Source organism: Juglans regia, chromosome 8 (genome assembly GCF_001411555.2).
Source record: "Juglans regia cultivar Chandler chromosome 8, Walnut 2.0, whole genome shotgun sequence".
Lineage (NCBI taxonomy): Eukaryota > Viridiplantae > Streptophyta > Magnoliopsida > Fagales > Juglandaceae > Juglans > Juglans regia.
Genome location: NC_049908.1, coordinates 7362881 through 7383756, shown reverse-complemented (window position 1 = coordinate 7383756; position 20876 = coordinate 7362881). Strand labels below are relative to the sequence as shown.

General features: G+C 35.8%; 5 protein-coding genes and 1 non-coding gene across 6 annotated transcripts; 5 read left to right on the top strand and 1 right to left on the bottom strand.

Moving 5' to 3' along the window:
- Window positions 1-3008: 3008 nt before the first annotated feature.
- LOC108980503 (F-box protein SKIP23-like) lies at window positions 3009-4597 on the top strand. The gene has a single exon (XM_018951439.2). The coding sequence runs from the start codon at window positions 3167-3169 to the stop codon at window positions 4346-4348; it is 1182 nt and encodes a 393-aa protein (XP_018806984.1). The 5' UTR covers window positions 3009-3166; the 3' UTR covers window positions 4349-4597.
- Window positions 4598-6815: 2218 nt separating this feature from the next.
- LOC108980498 (F-box protein SKIP23-like) lies at window positions 6816-9513 on the top strand. The gene is made up of 2 exons (XM_018951435.2): window positions 6816-8276; window positions 9248-9513. The coding sequence occupies exon 1, from the start codon at window positions 7062-7064 to the stop codon at window positions 8259-8261; it is 1200 nt and encodes a 399-aa protein (XP_018806980.2). The 5' UTR covers window positions 6816-7061; the 3' UTR covers window positions 8262-8276; window positions 9248-9513.
- A 1929-nt stretch (window positions 9514-11442) lies between these two features.
- Window positions 11443-11594, top strand: LOC118349336. Its single transcript, XR_004802308.1, has one exon. It is a non-coding gene; the product is annotated as a U4 spliceosomal RNA (small nuclear RNA).
- An 821-nt stretch (window positions 11595-12415) lies between these two features.
- On the bottom strand, window positions 12416-13635 carry LOC109013944 (glutathione S-transferase-like). The gene is made up of 3 exons (XM_018996219.2): window positions 13339-13635; window positions 13217-13265; window positions 12416-13107 (listed from the first exon to the last, which is right to left on the bottom strand). Exons 1-3 carry the CDS (start codon window positions 13489-13491, stop codon window positions 12650-12652), a joined length of 660 nt encoding a protein of 219 aa, XP_018851764.1. The 5' UTR covers window positions 13492-13635; the 3' UTR covers window positions 12416-12649.
- Window positions 13636-14146: 511 nt separating this feature from the next.
- On the top strand, window positions 14147-15458 carry LOC109013958. Its single transcript, XM_035692913.1, has 4 exons — window positions 14147-14367; window positions 14455-14537; window positions 14630-14887; window positions 15104-15458. The coding sequence occupies exons 1-4, from the start codon at window positions 14250-14252 to the stop codon at window positions 15269-15271; spliced, it is 627 nt and encodes a 208-aa protein (XP_035548806.1). The 5' UTR covers window positions 14147-14249; the 3' UTR covers window positions 15272-15458.
- Window positions 15459-17769: 2311 nt separating this feature from the next.
- Window positions 17770-18805, top strand: LOC109013946 (plastocyanin B'/B''). Its single transcript, XM_018996221.2, has one exon. The coding sequence runs from the start codon at window positions 18106-18108 to the stop codon at window positions 18610-18612; it is 507 nt and encodes a 168-aa protein (XP_018851766.1). The 5' UTR covers window positions 17770-18105; the 3' UTR covers window positions 18613-18805.
- The last annotated feature ends 2071 nt before the right edge of the window (window positions 18806-20876 follow it).

Below are 20876 nucleotides of genomic sequence, written 5' to 3'. Positions count from 1 at the left end.
ATTTTTAATAGCAGGTGGACTGTAGCATCACTTTTTAACGAAAGATTAATAGCAGATATTAATTTTATGAAAATTAAAAATTTAGACATTAATTTATTGAAATGAATACTAATTTTACATTTAAGCAAGAAATTTAAGACGCAAGCGTAAATCATGAAAAATAAATATGAAACTCAAAAATCAAATACATATTTATAATGATTTATTGGTGGCGTTTTTCTTTTTATAGTTTTTACTCATTTTTTCTTTATACAAGAAGTATTACAAATACAAAAAAAAAAAAAAAAAAATTATAAAAAAAATATATAAATATATGCAAAGAGATCTTATAATCTTCATAAGATAAATCTATTTTATAATAAAAATAATTTTACAATCTAATATATTATATCAAATTACGTTAATTTATAGATTTAATTTTACAATATATATTCATATAATATGTTAAATTTACTTTATAATAAAAATGACATTATAATTTTTTTTTATAAAAGGAATAATTTTATTGCTCAACAAGTCCCACAACAAATTATACACTATTTGCAAGACATCTCCTTCTAATAAGAGTATTGGCATTGATTTTATTAAAAAATTAGTTAAATGTAAAATGTAGCTTATTTATTTCAAACATAGTTGTATTGGATTAGCTAAAAAATCAATTAAAAATTTTGAGCTACAGTAAAATATTATTTTTCTTTATATTTAAAATGTTACTGTTCATCAATCAAATGTGTTTTTTTATTCCGATTTAATCCCACAACCATCTTTTTATTTTTCATGTATAGTACTAATATAGGTAAACAAGTACTTGGCATATAGTGATGAAATATGAGTCATTGAATCTGGTGAGCAATAATTATAGTAAACAAGTAATAAATGATGATGCCACGTAAGTATGATGTGGGTAATTAGGTTGAGAAAAACAAAATAGTTGAGAAATAATAATTTAAATATCAAATTAAATTATTAATATACATATAGTTAGTGTAATTGTAAAATATTAAAAAAATTATTATTATTTTGATGAATTCAATGACTAATCTAATGTGAAGTTATGAATAGAGAGATTTTGAATTTATGAAAAATATGTACTTTTCATTAAATTTTAAAAATAATTTTGATGAAATCAATATCAATACACTTACAAGTGATCTTATGCCCATGTCTTTACAAAAATTAGTTACCACCATGGTTGCATAAGACTCAGCCACCCTAAGTGTAGCATTTATAAGTTTATAATCTATGTCAGTTTAATTGTATTAAATTAATTTACGTTAATTTATAAATTTACTTATAATTTTTTTTTTCATATTTAAAAGAAAAACTCTATAGGAAACTGGCAAGAGGAATCGGGGGGAAACTACATCCCACGTAGCAACATGTAAACGACACCGTTTACTCTTTCCTCTGTCTTCTCCTTTTCATTTCATTTCAGAATTTTTTTCCATCTTTCCTCAGTCTTCCACCTTCCAACTTGAAATCTTTGTTACCATCATATCTTTTTTTTGTAACAATTAAATTCGACCGCAGGCATGAGAACAATGGAAAACTCCAATAATTCTATTCTCGTCTTCACACCTCCCTCTCCCTCAAGAGAATAGCTCACTTCTCAGACTACGTTGTTGTTCCCAATTTGAAATTCTATCAACACCAATTTTTGTACACACTAATCGGTAAAGGTAAGTGTTGTGTTATTCCAATCTCAGCCAAAATCCTTTTTTTTTTAGTCCCTCAGAATAAAGTCGATTAAAATGAGTTTATTTTTCTTAATTGTTTTTCATCTCCCAGATTTCATTTGAAGTTTCACATTAGGAATTGTAGAGACTTTTATGCGTTACTCAACATATGGCGATCACTTATTCACTTTTGATCTAAATGTTATTTGAGGGTAATAAAGAAATTTTCAGAGTTTTGGTTTTGATTAATAAAAGTTTTTGATTTTCTTCTTATCTGGATTCGACAGGCATTTATTTAGCAAACTTTGTTTGTGTTATTTTGAGAGTCTCGGTTTGATTAATATTATTTATTTGTGTTATCGTCGATCGCAAGTTTATATTTTTAGTTCTTTCTTTCAAATTCAAAATCGCAGAGTTTCAGACCCAATGGTATCTCAAATTTTCCGGTCAAAATGTTACAGTCTTCTTCTCAATTTACAGATGGGTTTCGAATTGAGTTTGGATTTGGGCATTTCTCTCTTTCAGATGTTTCTTCTTGCTCAATCGTCTTCTTGATTTTTATAAATTTTTTTTTAAATCTGATCGATGTGGCAAACTTGATTACTCAACGGTTGTTGCATACCGGTTGTACGTAGAAGAGTTGTATTCGTAATTATCCCTGGTTACGTAAGTGCGGGCCTCAATTAGGGGTGACAAATCGTGTTAACGGGTCGCGTTCGTGTCGTGTCAAGACATGTATATTATACTATATAGGTCAACCCTAACCCGACCCGTTAAGCTTATCGTGTCAAAATCTCAAACCCTAACACGACCCAATAACATAACGGGTCATGTCGTGTCAATTCGTTTTAACCTATTTATGTAAATGGATTGAAACAAACCCAAAATTAACCTCTTTAATCTAGTTAAGTTTAGCATAATTTTATATAAATGTTAAAATCATAATATCTATAAAAAAAATATAAAACTAACTACAAGTCCAAAATTACAATCTAAACAATAAAAATATCGAAATTAAAATCCCAACAATTTTATTTTTTAGGTATAAGGGTATAATTGTAATTTTAACTTTCTTAACGGGTCATAACGGGTTATAATGGGTTATAACGGGTTGACCTGTTATTAACCCGTTAAGCTATCGTGTCTTAACGGGTCAACCCGTTAAGGGTAAACCCTAACTCGTTTTTATCGTGTCGTGTTTGTATTGAATTAATGAATCGTGTTACATATTGACACCCCTAACCTCAATCTCAAATGCGACAAAGAAGGCTCATCAATTTATAAATTTATTTATAAATTAATTATTATTATTTTTTTTTCCCCATATGTCGTAATTCTCCCTATTCACGTAAGTGTGGGCCTCAAATTCAATATCAAATGCGACAAAGAGGGGCTCACCAGGGTAATCGAAGGAAGACGCTGAGATTTTAGCCGCATTCCGACTCCTGGGAGTACCAAGGGCTATAATTCCTGAAACAAATCCATAGAAAATGGCCGTCGACTGGACCCAACTTCCCGGTGAACTCCTGGAATCAATCTCCAACAACCTCACCATTTATGCTGATTACCTTCGATTTCGATCCGTTTGTCACTGCTGGCGATCCTCCGTCCCAAAGACCCCACGCCACCTACCTCCCCAACTCCCCTGGCTCATGCTTCCTCATACCCGATCCCAATCTCAATCCCACCGCGCCTTCTTTGACGTCTCCGCCCAAAAAATCCGCCTCCTCAAGTATCCAGAGTCCTCCCACCGAAAGCGTTGTTGTGGCTCCTCCCATGGTTGGCTCGTGATCATGGACGAAACCCCAGCCATCCTTCTCATAAACCCTCTCACCAGAGCCAAGGTTCAACTCCCCCCGCTCTCCACTTTCCCGATCGTCCTCAGCTTCAATTACTATGAAATCGGTAAAGAGTATGCCCTCACGACCCCGTCCGGTGACATCTACAGGTGTAGTTTGAGGGAAATGCGCGACTCTTTCATCAAGAAAGTCATTCTCTCCGTGAGCCCGGCGGGTGATAACAACTTTATTGCACTGGCGATACTCAACCTGACGGGGGACTTAGCCTTCTGTAAGAACGGCGACCAATCCTGGACTTTTATTCATGACGCGAAGTTTTTCTCCGAGGACGTTATATATCACAAAGAGCTATTCTACGCTGTGGACAAGAACGGCGCCATAGCGGTGTGCGATGTCAGCGGCGCATCGCCGAGGGTTTCGATCATCGAAACGCCGAGTCAATTTGGGGGCGACATACAGTATCTGGTGAATTCAGAGGACGACGACGAGTTGTTACTGGTCACACGGTATCTGGATCTCGTATACGACAACGTTGACCTGAATGCATTCTTCAAATCGGTCAAATTTGAGGTTTTCAGAATAAATTGGAACGGGCCGTTGTGGGAGAGGGTCACCAGCTTAGGAAACCGGACGTTGTTTGTGGGGGGAAATTCATCGTTGTCATTGTCGACTTCTGATTTTCCGGCATGTTCAGGGAACTGTATCTATTTCACCGATGATTATTGCGAATTCAATGAGGAATTCGCCTTTGGAGACTATGATTTAGGCATCTTCAAGTTATGTGATGGAAGCATTGAACCTTTACCCTGTTATCGGCGAAGTTCGCACTCTCAGATACAGGGGCCTCCAATTTGGGTTACACCAAATCCATGATAATAACGCGTCTTGACTGTAAGTACGTGCAAAGACTCCTTTGTTGTTTATAGAATTACTTTTTCCATGTATCTTGTGTGTGAATTACTCCTTTGTTGTATTGCGTATGAAATCTCACGAAGTGGTGAATTTAGCACCCTTTCCTAATTTGGTGGGATTTGTATATTGGAATTGTGCATTATGGTGAATTATTCAGATGAGAGTCACTCAAATGCATGCTGAGATATTATAGAAGAGCCTTTTCCTTTATCCATGGCATGGTTAACTTGTTAATAGACTTGACAAACACGCTAGAAAAATGAAAAACAAAAGGGGATTCTGCTCCAGTCTTTCCCAAATGATGTCAAATGTCATTCTCCGATGGAAAAACTCTTACCAACAGTGAAGTCAAAAAGTCAGATAGCTTTTACCAAAGTGATTTTGTATGAAGTGAATAGATGAAGCATTTTGGATGGATGCTTCAGAGGAACCACAAGCCTGAGGGAGTATGGTTTTTATTTTAAGAATTCATTAATGAAGTTCAGGTTCTTTAACCAAATTTGACTGAGGAGTTTTGTTGGGTTTCTTTATTGATAGATTGCTTATTCGAACTTAAAACCTTTTTGTTGTTTTGGTGTGAAAGCGAGAAGAACCATAACTCTAGGAAAAAGTAATGTTATATACATACTCTCATTCCATTATTTAAGATGCATCGTATTTATCACTATTGGATGATAAAGAATCATCCAATAAAAAAAAATCAAATGGTGATAAATATATTACATCTTATATAATACATAGTAGAATGAAAGTAGGATAGTAGTATGGTGAATAAAATTTTCATTTGTCTTAGGACCCAGTAACACACCAATACATTCACCAAGTAGCTTGCCGCCTTCGTTTAAAGCTCTTGTTTTGGTTCCTTCTCTGTCTCTGCGTTTCCCTCCTGTCTTCGCTACCCATGTTATAGCTTAATTTTCATTGGGACTTTCAGACAATTCGAACAAGGTCTAATGCCATGCTGCTTTGAGTGCAATACACCAAGAATTCGTCATTCGAGCATTTTACGGAGTTGTTTATTAAAAGTGAAATGTCATTATCTACAGAGAGAAGAAGTTTTGTCTTCTCAAATATAGTGTGGATGAGTGGGAGGATGATAATCAAAGTTTTAAAAATAAAACTCGGAGAAAGTGAACAAAATACGTGATCGATTCATTTGTTCAAGCAACCGATTTATAAATAAATAAATTATAATTTGATAGAATAGTGCTATTAAAATTCTCAAGGCTTTATGTCAAAAATGTTTCGGGCATCGTACAACGCACTTCTCCTGTATATAGTTGAGCGATCTGGCCATACCAATTGGCAATTACCCTCGGTCCTTTATGCGGAGACGCTTAAGATTTAAGCCAGAACCTGTCCTTGGGAGGAAGGAAGGAACAAAACGTGTCATTTCCATCGAGTTGTCAATTGCGAGTGTCATACTTCCACTATGCAAAGTAAAACGGAAAATGATTGAGCCACCGTTAGGGTTGGGAGTTACTGTTGATTCTATTAGGGCTGAAAACCGATGGGTTCGGCGCGGTTTCGGTGCCAAACCGACGCCGAACCGATGTCTGCCATGAGATGAAAAAACCGGCCGAAACCGATCGACTAGGGGAGAGAAAACCGATATTATCGGTCTCGGCGCGGTGTGGTTCGGTTCCTCGGTCTGCCGTCGGCGTCTCTGTCACGGAGGAGGGATATGCCGCCGTCTACCATGAGAGAGTAGAAGAGAGTTGCAACTTGCAGGTGAAACAGAGCGAACGGAAAAAGACGCGGGGAAGAAGAAGAAGAGGGGCGAGGGGCAATTAAATCCATTTGAAACGACGCCGTTTAGCTTTTAAGCCAAACGGCGCCATTCCATATATATATTTTTTTAAGTTCCAAGAGAAAAACGACGCCGTTTCACTTAAATAAGTGAAACGACGTCGTTTTATATAAGAAATATATTGTAAAAAAATATATATAAGACGTCGGCCGGTTTGTCGGTTTAGACCGGGATTGAACCGCAGACCGAACCGGCCGACGTCGGTTTCCTTAATTTCCTACCGTCGGCCGACCGGTTCTTTGCCGGTTTCGGCCGGTTCCTGAATCCGGCGGTCGGTCTGAGTCGGCGGCGGTCGGTCCGGCCGGTTTGTGTACAGCCCTAGATTCTATCGTATATTTTTTGATGTATTTTTTTTATAATTATTTTTATATAGATTTTTATAATTTTTTAATAATATTTTTTATTTTATGATTAATTAAATATTTTTTAATAATATTATAAATTTTTTTTTTTTTTTTTAAATATTAAAATTTTTTTTATAAAAAATAACTGTAAAAAAAAAATATTAAAAATATATATCAGAGCCAACAATGACTCCAGCGATAGCTCTAGCAGTAAACAAGTAAAACGTACAAGGAACATAATGTGAAAGAAACAATAAAAATAAATAAAATAAGTTGCCATTTGAGATACGCAATCCTTGCCGTATGTTAGCCTTATAGCTGGCTGAATTGTCATTTCTCGTCGTGATCGTCAGCGTGGGTCTGCTCGAGCCCCAAGGACGACTTGGGAGTCCGACGAAGACCGTAATGTCATGGTAAGCATCGAAGGAGACGGTCTCAAGTTCCGCCCGTTCCCAAACTATAAAGCTGTGTTTCTAACCCACGAGAATTTGAATTCCTCCGAAATTGGAAAATTCGTAAAATGGCCGTCGACTGGACTCAACTCCCGCGAGAGCTCTTCGAGTCAATCTCAAAGTGCCTCACCATTTACGCCGATTACCTCCGATTCCGAGCCGTCTGTCACAGCTGGCGATCCTCCGTCTCAATCATCCCGCGCCACCTACCTCCTCAGCTGCCTTGGCTCATGCTTCCCTTCACCCAATCTCTCCAATCCCACCTCGCCTTTTTTGACCTCTCTGCCCAGTCACTCCACCTCCTCGAGCTTCCTGAAGCCGCGTCTCACTGCAAGCGCCGCTGCGGATCCTCCCACGGTTGGCTCGTGATCCTAGGCGAAACCCCAGAAGTCCTTCTCCTCAACCCTCTCACTCGATCCAAGATTCACCTCCCTCCGCTCTCCACCTTCCCCTACGTCCTGAGCTTCAATTACTCCGAAGTCGGTAAAGAATACGAGCTTCGAGGCACCTTCGGGGACATCCACCGGCGTGGTTTGAGGGAAATGCGCGACTCGTTTATCAAGAAAGTGGTTCTCTCCTCAAGCCCGCAGAGTGATAACAACAATAATAAAAACTTCATCGCGCTGGCAATTCTCCTTCAACCAGATATTTTAGCGTACTGCAAGAACGGCGACCAATCTTGGACACTGTTACACAGAGCGAGGTTTTTCTGCGAGGACGTTATATATCACAAGGACTTATTCTACGCGGTGGACAAGCAAGGATCTATCGCGGTGTGCGATTTACACAGCGAGTCGCCGAGCGTCTCAATTATCAGAATGCCAATCGAATCCCGCGGCGACATGAGATATTTGGTGAATTCAGGGGATGAATTGTTGATGGTAACGCGGTACGTAGAACTTCATTACGATGACATCGCCCCATACTTGCTGAACGCGTTCTACAAAACGGTGCGGTTTGAGGTATTCAGAATGGTTTGGAGTGGTCCACAGTGGGAGAAAGTTACAAGCTTGGGTGACCGGATGTTGTTTATCGGAGAAAATTCATCCTTCTCGTTACCGGCTTCTGATTTTCCGGGATGTTTAGGGAACTGTATATATTTCACCAACGATGATTGTGAATTCAGTCTTGATAGTGATTTTGGAGAGTATGATTTGGGCATCTTCAAGATATGGGATGGAAGCATCGAACCTTTACCCTGTTATCAGCGAAATCCTCAATCTCAGGTACACGGGCCTCCAATTTGGGTTACACCGAATCCTTGCTGATGTTTCGTCTTGAATGTAAGTACAGATTTCTTTGTGATTTTGGTGTCGTAAAAACGAGATATCATATGGTGCATGAGCCATGAGGAGTCTGTTGCAAATGCTGTCACATAACAGTTTTGACTTTTTTTGTTTAATGCTGGTTTTGGTAAATGAATCAGATCTATAGGTTTTTCAGTTAAGGCTTCGGAAGAATTACAAGTCTGATGAGCAATTTCTGTCGGGGATTTTAGATTTTTTTTTAATTGAAAAATGATATTATGCCTCCTAAATTTCAGTTAATGTATTTTTTTAAAAAAATTAGAAGTGATTATTAGTGTATTAATATATATATATTTTTTATGAATATTTAAAGATATTTAAAAGAAAAAAATTACAATTTGAATTTGCATTAGAGTCGCCCAAGTGGACCAACTTGAATGGCAATGATTGTAGCACTACCCTTTTTTATTTGCCTTCTTTGTTTGATTCTAGGTTTATTTTATTTTTGTAGTTCTTTTTCAATTATTTTAGATATTTAGGTCCCTTTGATCATATATGATCCAAGAGCTTTGTTGGATTTGTAAATATCGATGGATTTATAACAAGACACATCTTAAAAGCCTGTCCTGATTTTGAAGCGGACACGGAGACGCATCTTGAGTTCGGTTGGGTGCCTTATTGGGTATTGTCGCCCGCACAAGAGATGCTTGTTAAAATGTTAGACTGAAAGGTCGTTGATGGTTTTGAGTTTTCTGGTACTGTATTTCATTTTGTAAAAACAATAATACCTACTACAAATCAAACCTCACAATAGCAATGAATAAATGAAGAATATGATGAATTATGACTCCGTATTCACAGCAAAGCTTTAATACTAGATCTTTGTTTATACTCTGTATTAATTCAAGATACGAGTGCACAATGTTGATCACGAATATGTTTCTAAGAAATATTTTTCTCTCTAATTATCTTCTCACACAAATTGGTATGTTGATGCAAATTTCCAGCTATGTCTGTAACAATCTCAGCCAACCTGCAACCAAAGAAAGAGCCTTGGAGAACCCTGTGGGGATGCCTCCGTTAAGTTAGAGAGATGTTAGCTTCTCTCAACCCAAAAAATGAATCATTTGCCCTGGAATGTGCCGAGTAGTAGACGGGTTGGGGTGTTCTATATGGCATGGTCCTTTTGGGAGTACAATTTTAAGTGCGCAGTTTGGTATAATTCCTTCACGGGAGCACGATTTTGCTGTTGATAGCGTCCTTCTAACGTTTTATACGATCCCAATGAAATTGCTAAATTTTAAATAATTGTAATTTAACTATAATGACTTTCAAAATATTTTTTAAATTTGAAGGTTACTTTATTTCTTTTTCATCTTTCTCAATCAATTGCTTCGACTTCTTTGCTCTCAATTATTTCTCTTTCATTTTTCTCATCAACAACATTAATTTAATTAAAATATGATTATTAATTCACATATAATAGGTAGAATAATAAAATATGATAAAATTAAAGAAATTAAAAATTTTAAAAATTTAATATTTTTTAAAGTAATATTATTTTATTACTATATAATGAATAAATGAATAATCTAACGTGAGAATTTGATGTGAATGAAATAGTTAAAGTTAAATTCATTTCATATTATTTTATTATTATATAATAAAAAAATAACTATTCTAATGTGAGGATTGAAATAACTAAAATCAAATTCATCTCGCATTAGTTAAAAGTGTCCTTTAGATTTGACTAATCCATTGAGAGTGCTCAAGCTATGATTCTCATTTGTAGTGATAGTAAACTTCATTTACCAAATAAAGTAATTTCTCTTTAAATGATATTTGTAGTAAGTTTCGTGTAAACTGTTAAATTTTACAACCCTAGAACTGTAATTTTTCTATGAAAGGAAAAGTTGTGGTTTTCTGGTAAGGAATGATTGTTTCAACTTCACTTTTGACGACTCTGCCAAACATGTAAGAATTTGTAGGTTCTCCAGTGAGAATAGGAAAAAAATCCCAGATTCTAAAGATAAATGGGCAAAGAGAAGAAAAAAGAGGACATTTAGATGTTGTAAACATATAGACTTTGTTGCTAATGAAGTGGCTCAGATTTCGAGTCATGGAATAGGGGAATTTTGATGGAATTTCCAGGCAAAAGAGATGGAATTTTGATCTTTGGATTTCACTCTCAACACTAAAATCTTAGATGGAATAAATATTGTTGAGCATTTGTCTAGTTTGTTTTCATATATTTGATAAAATGGGATAAAAGTTAAAAATTAAATAAAATAATATTAGAATATATTTTTTTAATATTAATTTTGTTTTGAGATTTAAAAAAATGAATTGTTTATTTTATTTTATATAAAAATTTAAAATAATTATAATAATTAGATAAAATGAAATAAATTATAAAAATAAACGAGATCTGGCCCGGAAAATGTCTCACAGGTTGAGAAAATCTTGGAACCGTGAAGTCGGAAATGGACTGAAAACGAAGCTCGTTAACTCATTAGTCTAAGCAATGGCCCAGAAAATACTTCAACGCGTCCAAAAAATTAGCTAGAGAAGTGCTAGGTTCATTAAAAAAAATAATAAATAAATTCACAACATAATTAAATGCCAAGTTAGATTTCTTTATTTCTTTTTTTTAATAGAAAAAAGTGTTTGACAATCTAATATACCACAATAGTCACATGGATTTTATTTTGTAAAATCTCAATAAAAAATTTCTCTAATTTGAATATGTAAAAGAGAAGTCAGTTGCAGGAAACTCATTAGGTGCACCCCTAAATTAATCAAGATTTTGGTCCATCCAATCGGCGGTGGTCTATTTAGGGAAGTCAGTCGTTGAATCCATCCCACTATGAGTCAGTCATATGTCCAATACCATACCAATCAAGACAGACTTGTTTCCATTATCATTTGGAAAATATTTTAAATATAGAAGAATTTCGTAAAAGTAAACTCACAAATTGATGTATCTTAATATACTATATCAAATTATAACATTATTTTTCTTATAATATATATATATATATAATATTTTTCTTCTCATTCTCGCTATAAACATTACTAATAAGGCTTTTGACCGAGAAAAACAATTTCTTCGAGACTTGTTTTAGTCCCGCATCGAAAACGTATAGAATAGGGGGGGCAAATGATGGGTTATAAGAAGGGGCTGGTTGAGCAATTAGAAGGTATCTTTGCGCTTGGGGCAATGACGCAGCTAGTGAGGTTCTAACCGAGGCGCGTCTATTGCTGGTTGAAAACTATTTCCAAACCCCCTCTTAGGCCTGGGTTTGCCCCTGGCCTTCGAGAATTTCTGGAAGGGCTCCCCTCTGGGGTAAAGCCCTACAAATTTCAGACCCAAAAATTTTCCCACTCAGCAAACAAATTTTATTCAAATCCTCTGTGATCGTTTATGAACTTGACAACTATTTTTTATTAAACAAGCGAATTGATTGTAAAGTGGATTTTATGAAACAAATGAATTGAATTTGAATGTTGACTCTTTGACAAAATACACTCAATATTTGTGAAGAATGAAGCTTTCAACTATTCACTCATACATTTTATATCTATATGATTTTTTCTTAGTATGTTTTATATAGGTATGAATGTGTTCTTTTATAAAGTGTGGGATGGTAAATAGTTGTTAATGAGAAGAATTTTTCTTGTGGTTAACTTTCTGTACATTTTTTTTTTGTTTCCCTCACCTGCTTGATAAAATGACAGGCTGAGATAGAGGGATGCAGAGAATGCTTTTCTCTGCTTGATGAAAGGAAAAGCTTTTCTGGAGATCGAGGGTTGATGTTTTTATTAAAACAAGACCTTGCCACATGGAATTCTCGAGGCCTGGATTTCAATAATTATCTACTGTATTTTTTCATGAGATGTTTTCTAAAAACATTTCATCTCATCTCATCTCATCATTACAACTTTTTTAAATTTTCACACAAAATAAAATAAACAATTCAACTTTTTCAAATCCTAAAACAACAATAATATTAAAAAATATATTTTAACAATATTTTATTCAACTTTTTAACTTTAATCTCAACTCATCTCTAAAAACAAACGAACCCTTAATTTTCATCAAATTTTAAAAATTTCCTCTTAGTAGTTCCGCCCCTGCTTGTGTTTGATGTTTTCGACAAAAATATTGCAAACTGTGAATAATAGTAGTCTCGTAACAAAATACGATAATCGAGACATACAGAAGAATCCTTCGTGAATTCAATCAAACGAACAATTCAACTCAATTAATTGACTGTACTGAAAGATATCTTCTGGACTCAGCATAACCCAAAATTAAAAAGGCGTTAGTGTTCGATTGAAGCAATTTATTCAGCAAAATGCCATCAATAAAAACTCAGAAACAAAGATCCAAATCACTAGCCTAGTTTTCAAGCACTTTTCTTCTGCATATCAACTACCTTTTTCCAGGAGTCTCGGCTGGATATCTCGTTCCACCATCTTCCCACGTTCTTTCTCGAAGTGAAGAGCTCGCCTCTACCAGAGACACCAACCAAGTACTGGGTGTTGGGCAAGTGTGAAAGATCAGCCAGAGTAAATTCATCGCCGGCCAAGAACCGGGTCTCCCCGAGCCTTTTATCGTAGATGTCGAGCACCCTGGACAGCTTTTCTTCGTTCTGCTTGATCACCACTTGGTCTTGCTTGATCTTCATTCGCGGCGCGAACGCGAGCTGAAACACTAAAACGGAGCTTGGAGGGCTGAAGCTCTGCCCTTCCGCCTCTAGCCACTGTTCTATGGATGCTTTTGCCAGCGGGTTCGTTCCATACAGTCCTTTGTTTCCTTTGTCCGCGTACTTCTCACAAATGTACCGGCATATCGCTCGAGACTCTGAATTACTCGAACACAAACAAATAGAAACAAAAAGTAAAAATCAATGGAGTTATGTCGAATGAAAAAAAAAAAATGAATGCAAATAACGAAGTCTGGCTACATTTACCGAAGAGGGAGACGCCCCCGTCCTCAAATGCTGGTACTTGGCCAAAGGGCTGTTACATTAAAGAACCACATGAGAGAAAGAGAGGGCGCGAAAGAGAGAGAGATTGGAGTATGTCGAAGTACCTGGATCTTAAGGAATTCGGGCTTCTTGTGCTCGCCCTTGGCCATGTTGACGGAGATGAGCTGAAAGTCGACATTTTTCTCAAGGAGACAAGCTAAGACCCTGGACACAGCCGTGGACATGGGTGGTCCGTGCACTTTTACTGGCGTCGCCATTGGTTGGAGAGAGGTTTGGGTTTTTGCTTGCTTTCTTGCTCCCTCTCTGTGTACTCAATAGGTGTATTTCTTGTTTGGTTTTGGACCATATATACAAGGAAGACTTTATCCTTTGCTTGCTTGAGTGAGTAAATTTGGGACCAGCCAGCAGGAAATATTTAAAGAAGATTTTAAAGTGCAAGGCTATAAAGTGGGCGGCTAAACAAATATGATCATCGCTCTCTCTCCAGGCATAGTGCATAGACGTGGCTCTCTCTTTTCCCAATTGTGATGGGGTCTCCTAATTCAATGTCCCCCACACTTCTCATCGTGAGTTGATTTATGTTTATCACCACCTGAGTGGTGATTCTCTCCATGCCCTCACTCTGTGTGCCGTTAAAGTGTAAATTTCTTTATATATATTTAAATATTTTTTAAATATTTTTAAAAAATTAAAAAATTAAAAGTTAATTCTTTAATTATTAAATAAAAAAACATTAATAATCAAAATAAAAAAATAAAATGAGACCAGGTAATAACATTACACTAGTTAACTCCCTCCTAATTGCCATCGGAGCTGGTGCCGCGGTTGAGAACGTTGTTAAAACTTAAAACTTAAAAGGAAAAGTTAAAAATGTTACTATAAATTAAGTTTGTGGGGGAGTTTTGTAATTTTTGTTAAAAGTCGTTGCTTATTATGCTTACCAGTCTGTGATCGATAGCACGTTGTTTCTCGTCAAGAAAGCCACACAAAACCCTCGATACTTTCCGCGATCGCCATGGAAGCTCTAAGCTCCTTTGCAACCATCCTCTCGTCCTCGTCTTCTCCACCTTCTATCTTCTCTCCAGTGAGGCCCGACTCATCAAGACTCGTACGATTCACCTTGTCTTCCAAAAGTAAGATTTTTCCTTCATCCTTTTCCCATATTATGCTAATTTCTGGTTCTCTCGTTTTTCTGATTGGAACGTTTCGTATCGGTTCAGAGGAAGGAAACGATTTCGATCTCCCATCCGACCCCAAAGACTCCAGTATTGTCCCCCTCTTCGGCAATCACACTCTTTCCAAAGTAATTACTTTAAATTTATTGGATTTTTTCACTTTTTTATATTTGATGAGAATTAGGTAAAAATTGGCGTATTGTTTTTGGGAAATGAATAGGATGCGGCGATGGGATTGGTCTTGAGCGCGGTTTCTGTGAGAGGTTGGACGACCGGATCAGGTATGGAGGGTCCGTCCATCCCCGCCGGAGCCGAAGATGGATCCGGTACAGAAAGGATCTCGACCTTCCCGTGGTCCCTCTTCACCAAGTCACCACGTAGGCGTATGCGTGTTGCCTTCACCTGCAATGTTTGCGGCCAGAGAACCACTCGTGCGATCAATCCCCATGCTTACACTGATGGCACTGTGTTTGTGCAGGTAATTAATTCTCTCTTTTAAAATCTGTCTGGTTGCCTAGAAAGTAAAATAATATAAAATATATAGCTTCTTTCCCGTATAAAAGTTTACCTTGAATTTATATTCGAGGTTGAAGTAGGCTCTGTTGAATTGTTTTTTTTAACCAATTTTACATGCTTTTGTTTTTTGTTTAAATTTATTTAAAAACTGATTGAAAGAAATAAAACTTGTTGCCAGTGCTGTGGATGTCATGTATTTCATAAGCTGGTGGATAATTTAAACCTGTTTCACGAGATGAAGTGCTATGTGAACCCGAGCTTCAATTATCAAGCCCCGAAATGGGATGAGGTTGGCTTCAAGTACCTTGATACAGAGGATGATAGGGATGATGGATTTCCCAAATAATGAGGTGAAGAACAATTGTATAAGTGGTGTACATTCCTTTCCTTGTTCGTGGCAACTTTTTCTGTCCCATTTGTAAATGTTTCTGTTATTTTTAGTATTCTTTTCATATTGGTAACTGAAGTCAAAGTTGGATTCATCAATGAAATTTGGTAGAATGATAAGCATTGAAACGTTAGGTATTGACTCATATATGTTGTTTTTAGGACTCTTGGAAGAGCGCAATCTCTAGATAGATTTGAAGATTCAAATTTTGTTGCAAATCCAACTTTCCAATAATGAGGTCATTTCAAATGTTAGCAGTCAGGAAAGGTCTGAAATTGGTTGCCGTTAAAAGATTTATTTGTTCTCTGTGAAGTATTCTTCAATTGTGAAACAATCTAGCGGAAAAAGGAGTCTAACAGCAATCTGCCTTGATTGTTCATATTCCAATTGTTTCTTTGGAAGTGTAGGTTGGCCATTCTATTTGTACGAGTTGCATGGGAGATGCTAATCGCTGATTTGGTTAATGCATGCACGATAGGGTGGGAAGTTGTATAGTGATAGTCACTATGGATACCCTGGGGCCTGGACATTTTGACAATAGGAGAATTGTGGCAACCCCCACTCACCAAGTCCTACATTGGGTAGAAGTATGATAGAGGTGCATTTAGGTTGCGTTTGGTTTCCAAACTTAGCTGAGCTTAGCTGAGTTCAGTCTAATTTTAAGCTGAGTCTAACATCCAAACACCCAACTCTCAAATTACTAAACCCATACCAATTCAAAACCTTCTTACACGTGGGACTCACGACCTTTTTCAACTTAAAACATCTTTATATGTGTGACTCATAACCTTTTTTAATTTTTCATAAAAAGTACTAAACTCATCTTAACATCCAAACACACTTTAAACTTAGTTTAGATGGGCTCCACATAATTCACTCTACTACTCAACTCATTACTATTCATAAAGAACTCAACTCAACTGAGCTCAGCTCTATATCCAAACGTAGCCGTGTAAAGTCCCAGGTTGGTTCCTTATTTGGTTAAACTGGGTTTCATAGTGATTCAACTTCCATATGTAACATTGACTAGTCAACTTAATTTAAAGTTAAATAGACCTTTGTATCTAATTGGAATCTTTGAGATGAGAGTTGCTATGCAATAGCTTATGCATTACTAGATAATTGCTCTTAATATGTATGGAGGATTCATGTCACAAGTATTTGAATTCATTCTTTGGAAGAATCATTTTGTTGAATAACTTCATAAAGACTTACCGTTTTGCTCAAGGATCATGTTTAAAGCTGTTGTCACATAGGTTTTAAACCATCGTGGCTTTGCAACACTATGCAAGGCTTCAAGTAAACCTTCGTTTGTTTATTATCAAAACAGTAATTATACAGCTCTAATGCGGTGAAAATGTCCCTGTACTTATTAGATGATCATATGAAGTTGTGTTAGAAATCATGTTTATTTGTCCTTCTACTTAGTAGTATATTGATTATTTTTTCAAAGCCTTATTTTCGAAGTAATTATTCTGTATTCAGAAACAATGTGCTCTTCATCTTACCTAACAATAGGATCTATAGATTAAATTCATTCATGTAAAGTGGGTGAGTATGATCATCTGACAAGTCCTCACCTGAGAAGTTGTAGATCAGGGATGAAAACTCATCTCCACATTTATTTATACACATTTGCTTCTGTGGTCATCGGCACTTTGATGGATGGGTTGAGTAAGCAATGCTGCAAAATGGATTTGTCATGCCTAAAAAATCTCGCACAGGAATGTTCCTTGGTCCACATATTTCCAAGGTTGGAATGAAAAGATGCATCCAAGATTTTTCTAGTAAGTATCTAATGGGTCCTCAAAATGACAGGGACACACATTTTTAATAAAATTTACGCTTTCTTCTTATTCTATGGCTTTTAATTATCTTAGTGATATTTTGTCACAAGTGAAGAAGAACCAGAACTGCCGTGACTGGTTTATTGCCTCAACATACACATTAGATCTCATCTTTCTTTTAAAATAACAAATTCAAATTCAAATTCAAAGATCGATTGATAAAGTTACACCAATAAAGAAATATGGCAGTAAGATGAGAGTATGGTATATTTAGCTCTTGTTTTTTAAAGTAATAAATTTAAGGATCAAATGATAATATCGCGTCCACATCCACCCAGTATAACACAATTGGGATGGAGTTTGTATAGCATCTAACGTGGTGTTCCTCTAGCTGTATTTTTATTTTTTGTTTTTTATTTCAAATATTTTTTTTAATAAATATTTTTAAATTATGTTTAAAAATTAAAAAAAATATATATCAATACACTAATAGTCATTTTCTTGATCGGTAAGCAAATTTAATTTAATTTTTTATAAATAAAATTAAATATATAAACGATGAAAATGAGGGAGCATGTTAGCGTTATTGCATTTTCCATCTGTCGAATGCTCCCAAGGAGATGGAATCATATAAATGCAATATCTTCCCATGATTAGAAGATCAAAGAATTCTTAACAAAGATGCAAAATCTAATTTAGTGGCTGTCGTCCTCAACTAATTAGGCTTACTTCATAGTTCTAACATTTCAACCTCACATTGGGAAAGTCCAAGCCACGTCATTGGATAGTATCCAACCCAGCCAATGGCAACAATCCCCAGCAGATAATCCCTTCATCCACTCATGCACAATACACCACACCCATTCGTTATCTAACAACAGATCTCTCCTCCAATCCATACCACACAAAATCAGCCTCACCCTATTAAAATCCAACCCTCCTCTCTGCTCCTTTCGATCCCCTCCAACTAGCAACACAAAACAGAAAAAGGAAAAATCCTTATCCATGGCCACTGTCACCTCTGCAGCTGTTGCCATCCCATCATTCACCGGCCTAAAAGCAGCCGGTGCAGCCAAAGTTAACGCCACCGCTAAAGTCTCAGCCTCTGCCTCTGCAGTCCCAAGGCTCAGCATCAAGGCTTCACTCAAGGATGTGGGCGTTGCTGTTGCGGCCACCGCCGCAAGCGCACTGCTTGCAAGCAATGCCATGGCCATAGAGGTCTTGCTCGGCAGTGATGATGGGGGCTTGGCTTTCGTTCCCAACAGCTTCAGCATCAGCCCCGGAGAGAAGATAGTGTTCAAGAACAATGCAGGTTTCCCCCACAACGTTGTATTCGATGAGGACGAAATTCCCAGTGGTGTCGACGCCGGGAAGATCTCCATGAGCGAGGAAGACCTCCTCAATGGCCCAGGAGAGACGTACGCTGTGACCTTGACAGAAAAGGGAAGTTACTCCTTCTACTGTTCTCCTCACCAGGGAGCAGGCATGGTGGGAAAAGTGACCGTTAATTAAGTTTGTTTGAAAGGTAGCTCTGCCAAGGATAAATCATGATCATGTTTCCATCCCTTCTACTTTTTTTTTGTAAAGGTAGTAGAGCTTAATAATCAATGTATGTGGTGAACCTGGTTTATCATTCTCTTCCATTTGAGATTTGTAGATTTCTGGTGCAGTTCTTAATTGAGCATTTTGGGTGCTTTTGTTTTGATTTTCGTCAAGTTTGAAGGCAAAGGAGATTAAATTATGCCCAAAAAAATGGTGATACGAAGTGTGTGATATGAATGATAGATAACAAAGGATTCTTAAGCCAATTGGTTTCAAACCCAAGATGCAAGGCACTTGTTTGATTACACAGTTCATATAGTGACATGATTTGTTAAAAGTTAAATAAAATATTATTATAATAATTATATGAGATAGAGATGATATGAGATAATTTTGTGTAACCAAACCAGCGGTTTTGATTTTACAACTTTCCCATATTCTCAAGATGGAAGATAAAATAAGCGGAAAATATTTAAGAACGTTTAGGCAACATGAACCCTTATAAATTTGTCTCACCCGTATCTTCATGTTAATTTTAGAAATAACACAATCCTCTCGAGCTAGCACCCGTTTTACAGTCACTTTCATATTATTAAATTTTGCAACCATCTTTATAAACTATCATAAAATTTTAAATGACTAATATAATATCCAAATGAATTCAAAACAAATAAAAAAGGAATTTAAAATAATTTTTTTAAGAGACGGGAAAATATAATATTTTTTCACTTCTTGTCTACACTTTTCAAAATTTAGTATCCGAAATTTTTTTAAAAAATTAATCTTCAATTTAATTTTTTTTCCTACCTTTTATAATTAGTTTTTAAACTTTTTTCTCTAATTTCGATATGTTTTTTTAATTTTCTATTTTTTAATAAAAGCCAAATTTTTATGGAGCTATGTGTAACAATGTTTTGATAGTTTAAAGGGGTGATTCTTGAAATTAATAGTTTAGAGATGATTGCAAATATGTCAGTGGTTTCAAGGAGTTTTTAAATTTATTCCCCAAAATCTTTCTTCACGAATGTACGTATTATAAACACAGAATATATAAACATTGCACTCACTCTAGAGTGTATCTCCGCCATTTAGACATCATCAAAATTCTAGGATTTAGAATGAGAAAGAATTAAACACATGAAGTAAAATTTGTAGTATTTATCAAGTATAAAATATTATTTGGTAGACTCAAATGTTATAGTTTGTAGACTTTACATTTCTGTCTTACTTTAAAAATTAGGGATCGTTTGGATACAGAAACTATCTCATCTCATTATCACAATTTTTTTAAATTTTCACACAAAATATAATAAACAATTTAACTTTTTCAAATTTCAAAACAATAATAATATTAAAAAAAATTTATTATGATAATATTTTATTTAACTCATCTAAAACAATCACATCTAATTTTACTATCCAAATGAGCCATTATAGACTTCCCCAAAACAATTCTTACAAACCTTCATCTAATCTGATTTTTAGTACATCTCCTATTGATTATAGTGCTAATTAGACTTCCCCCACATTGGGTGGGCGTGAGAAGATTTAGGATCTGTTTGGATAGTGAGATAAGATGAATTGAAATAATTTGTAAATAATAATGAGATTATTTATCACAATAGTACACTACAGCATACAAGGAACTCACATCCAATTGCATCCCTCAAAAGGATCTGGTCACAACATTAATTATCTATCCCACATTTAAATTTTCATGAGACCTATTTCTTGACGAAGGTGGACATTGGCACGACTATCCTTATCAAAAGGACAAAAAGGCCAATTACTCTCATGGATAGTCCGAAAATTGTAACGACCAACAAGAAAAAGATGTGTATATAAAACCTCTTTTTATCCTTCTTTATATCAAAGTGAATATCTGAATATAAGTGTTAGATATATAAAATATATATACCGACGTGACTTGATATAATATATTAGATATACTTTATAGTAAAAAGAATTTTATAATTTAATACACTACATCACATCGAATTACATCAATTTATTAATGTATTTTTGTAAAATTTTTGTGGATAAAACATTTCTCATACATCTAATACGTTAGTTACTAATTTCCAGAGAGAGAGAGAGAGTGGTCCACTTGTAAACAAAATTGATCACCCCTGCGTGGGTCGAGACAGCGGGATAGGTGCTTTTACGAGCAATGCTGGTCACTTATGTGGCATGCATGTGATGGACATTGTGGTTCTTTTTGAATTTAAGACTTT

Bases quoted from the DNA above. Each gene is read 5' to 3' on its own strand.
- LOC108980503 (XM_018951439.2), top strand. From the start codon at position 3,167: ATGGCCGTCGACTGGACCCAACTTCCCGGTGAACTCCTGGAATCAATC.
- LOC108980498 (XM_018951435.2), top strand. From the start codon at position 7,062: ATGGCCGTCGACTGGACTCAACTCCCGCGAGAGCTCTTCGAGTCAATC.
- LOC109013944 (XM_018996219.2), bottom strand. From the start codon at position 13,491: ATGGCGACGCCAGTAAAAGTGCACGGACCACCCATGTCCACGGCTGTG. The intron at 13,266-13,338 runs GTACTTCGACAT...TTAATGTAACAG, and splicing joins CCGAATTCCTTAAGATCCAG to CCCTTTGGCCAAGTACCAGC. The intron at 13,108-13,216 runs GTAAATGTAGCC...CGAGTAATTCAG, and splicing joins CGGGGGCGTCTCCCTCTTCG to AGTCTCGAGCGATATGCCGG.
- LOC109013958 (XM_035692913.1), top strand. From the start codon at position 14,250: ATGGAAGCTCTAAGCTCCTTTGCAACCATCCTCTCGTCCTCGTCTTCT. The intron at 14,538-14,629 runs GTAATTACTTTA...GGAAATGAATAG, and splicing joins GCAATCACACTCTTTCCAAA to GATGCGGCGATGGGATTGGT. The intron at 14,888-15,103 runs GTAATTAATTCT...ACTTGTTGCCAG, and splicing joins ATGGCACTGTGTTTGTGCAG to TGCTGTGGATGTCATGTATT.
- LOC109013946 (XM_018996221.2), top strand. From the start codon at position 18,106: ATGGCCACTGTCACCTCTGCAGCTGTTGCCATCCCATCATTCACCGGC.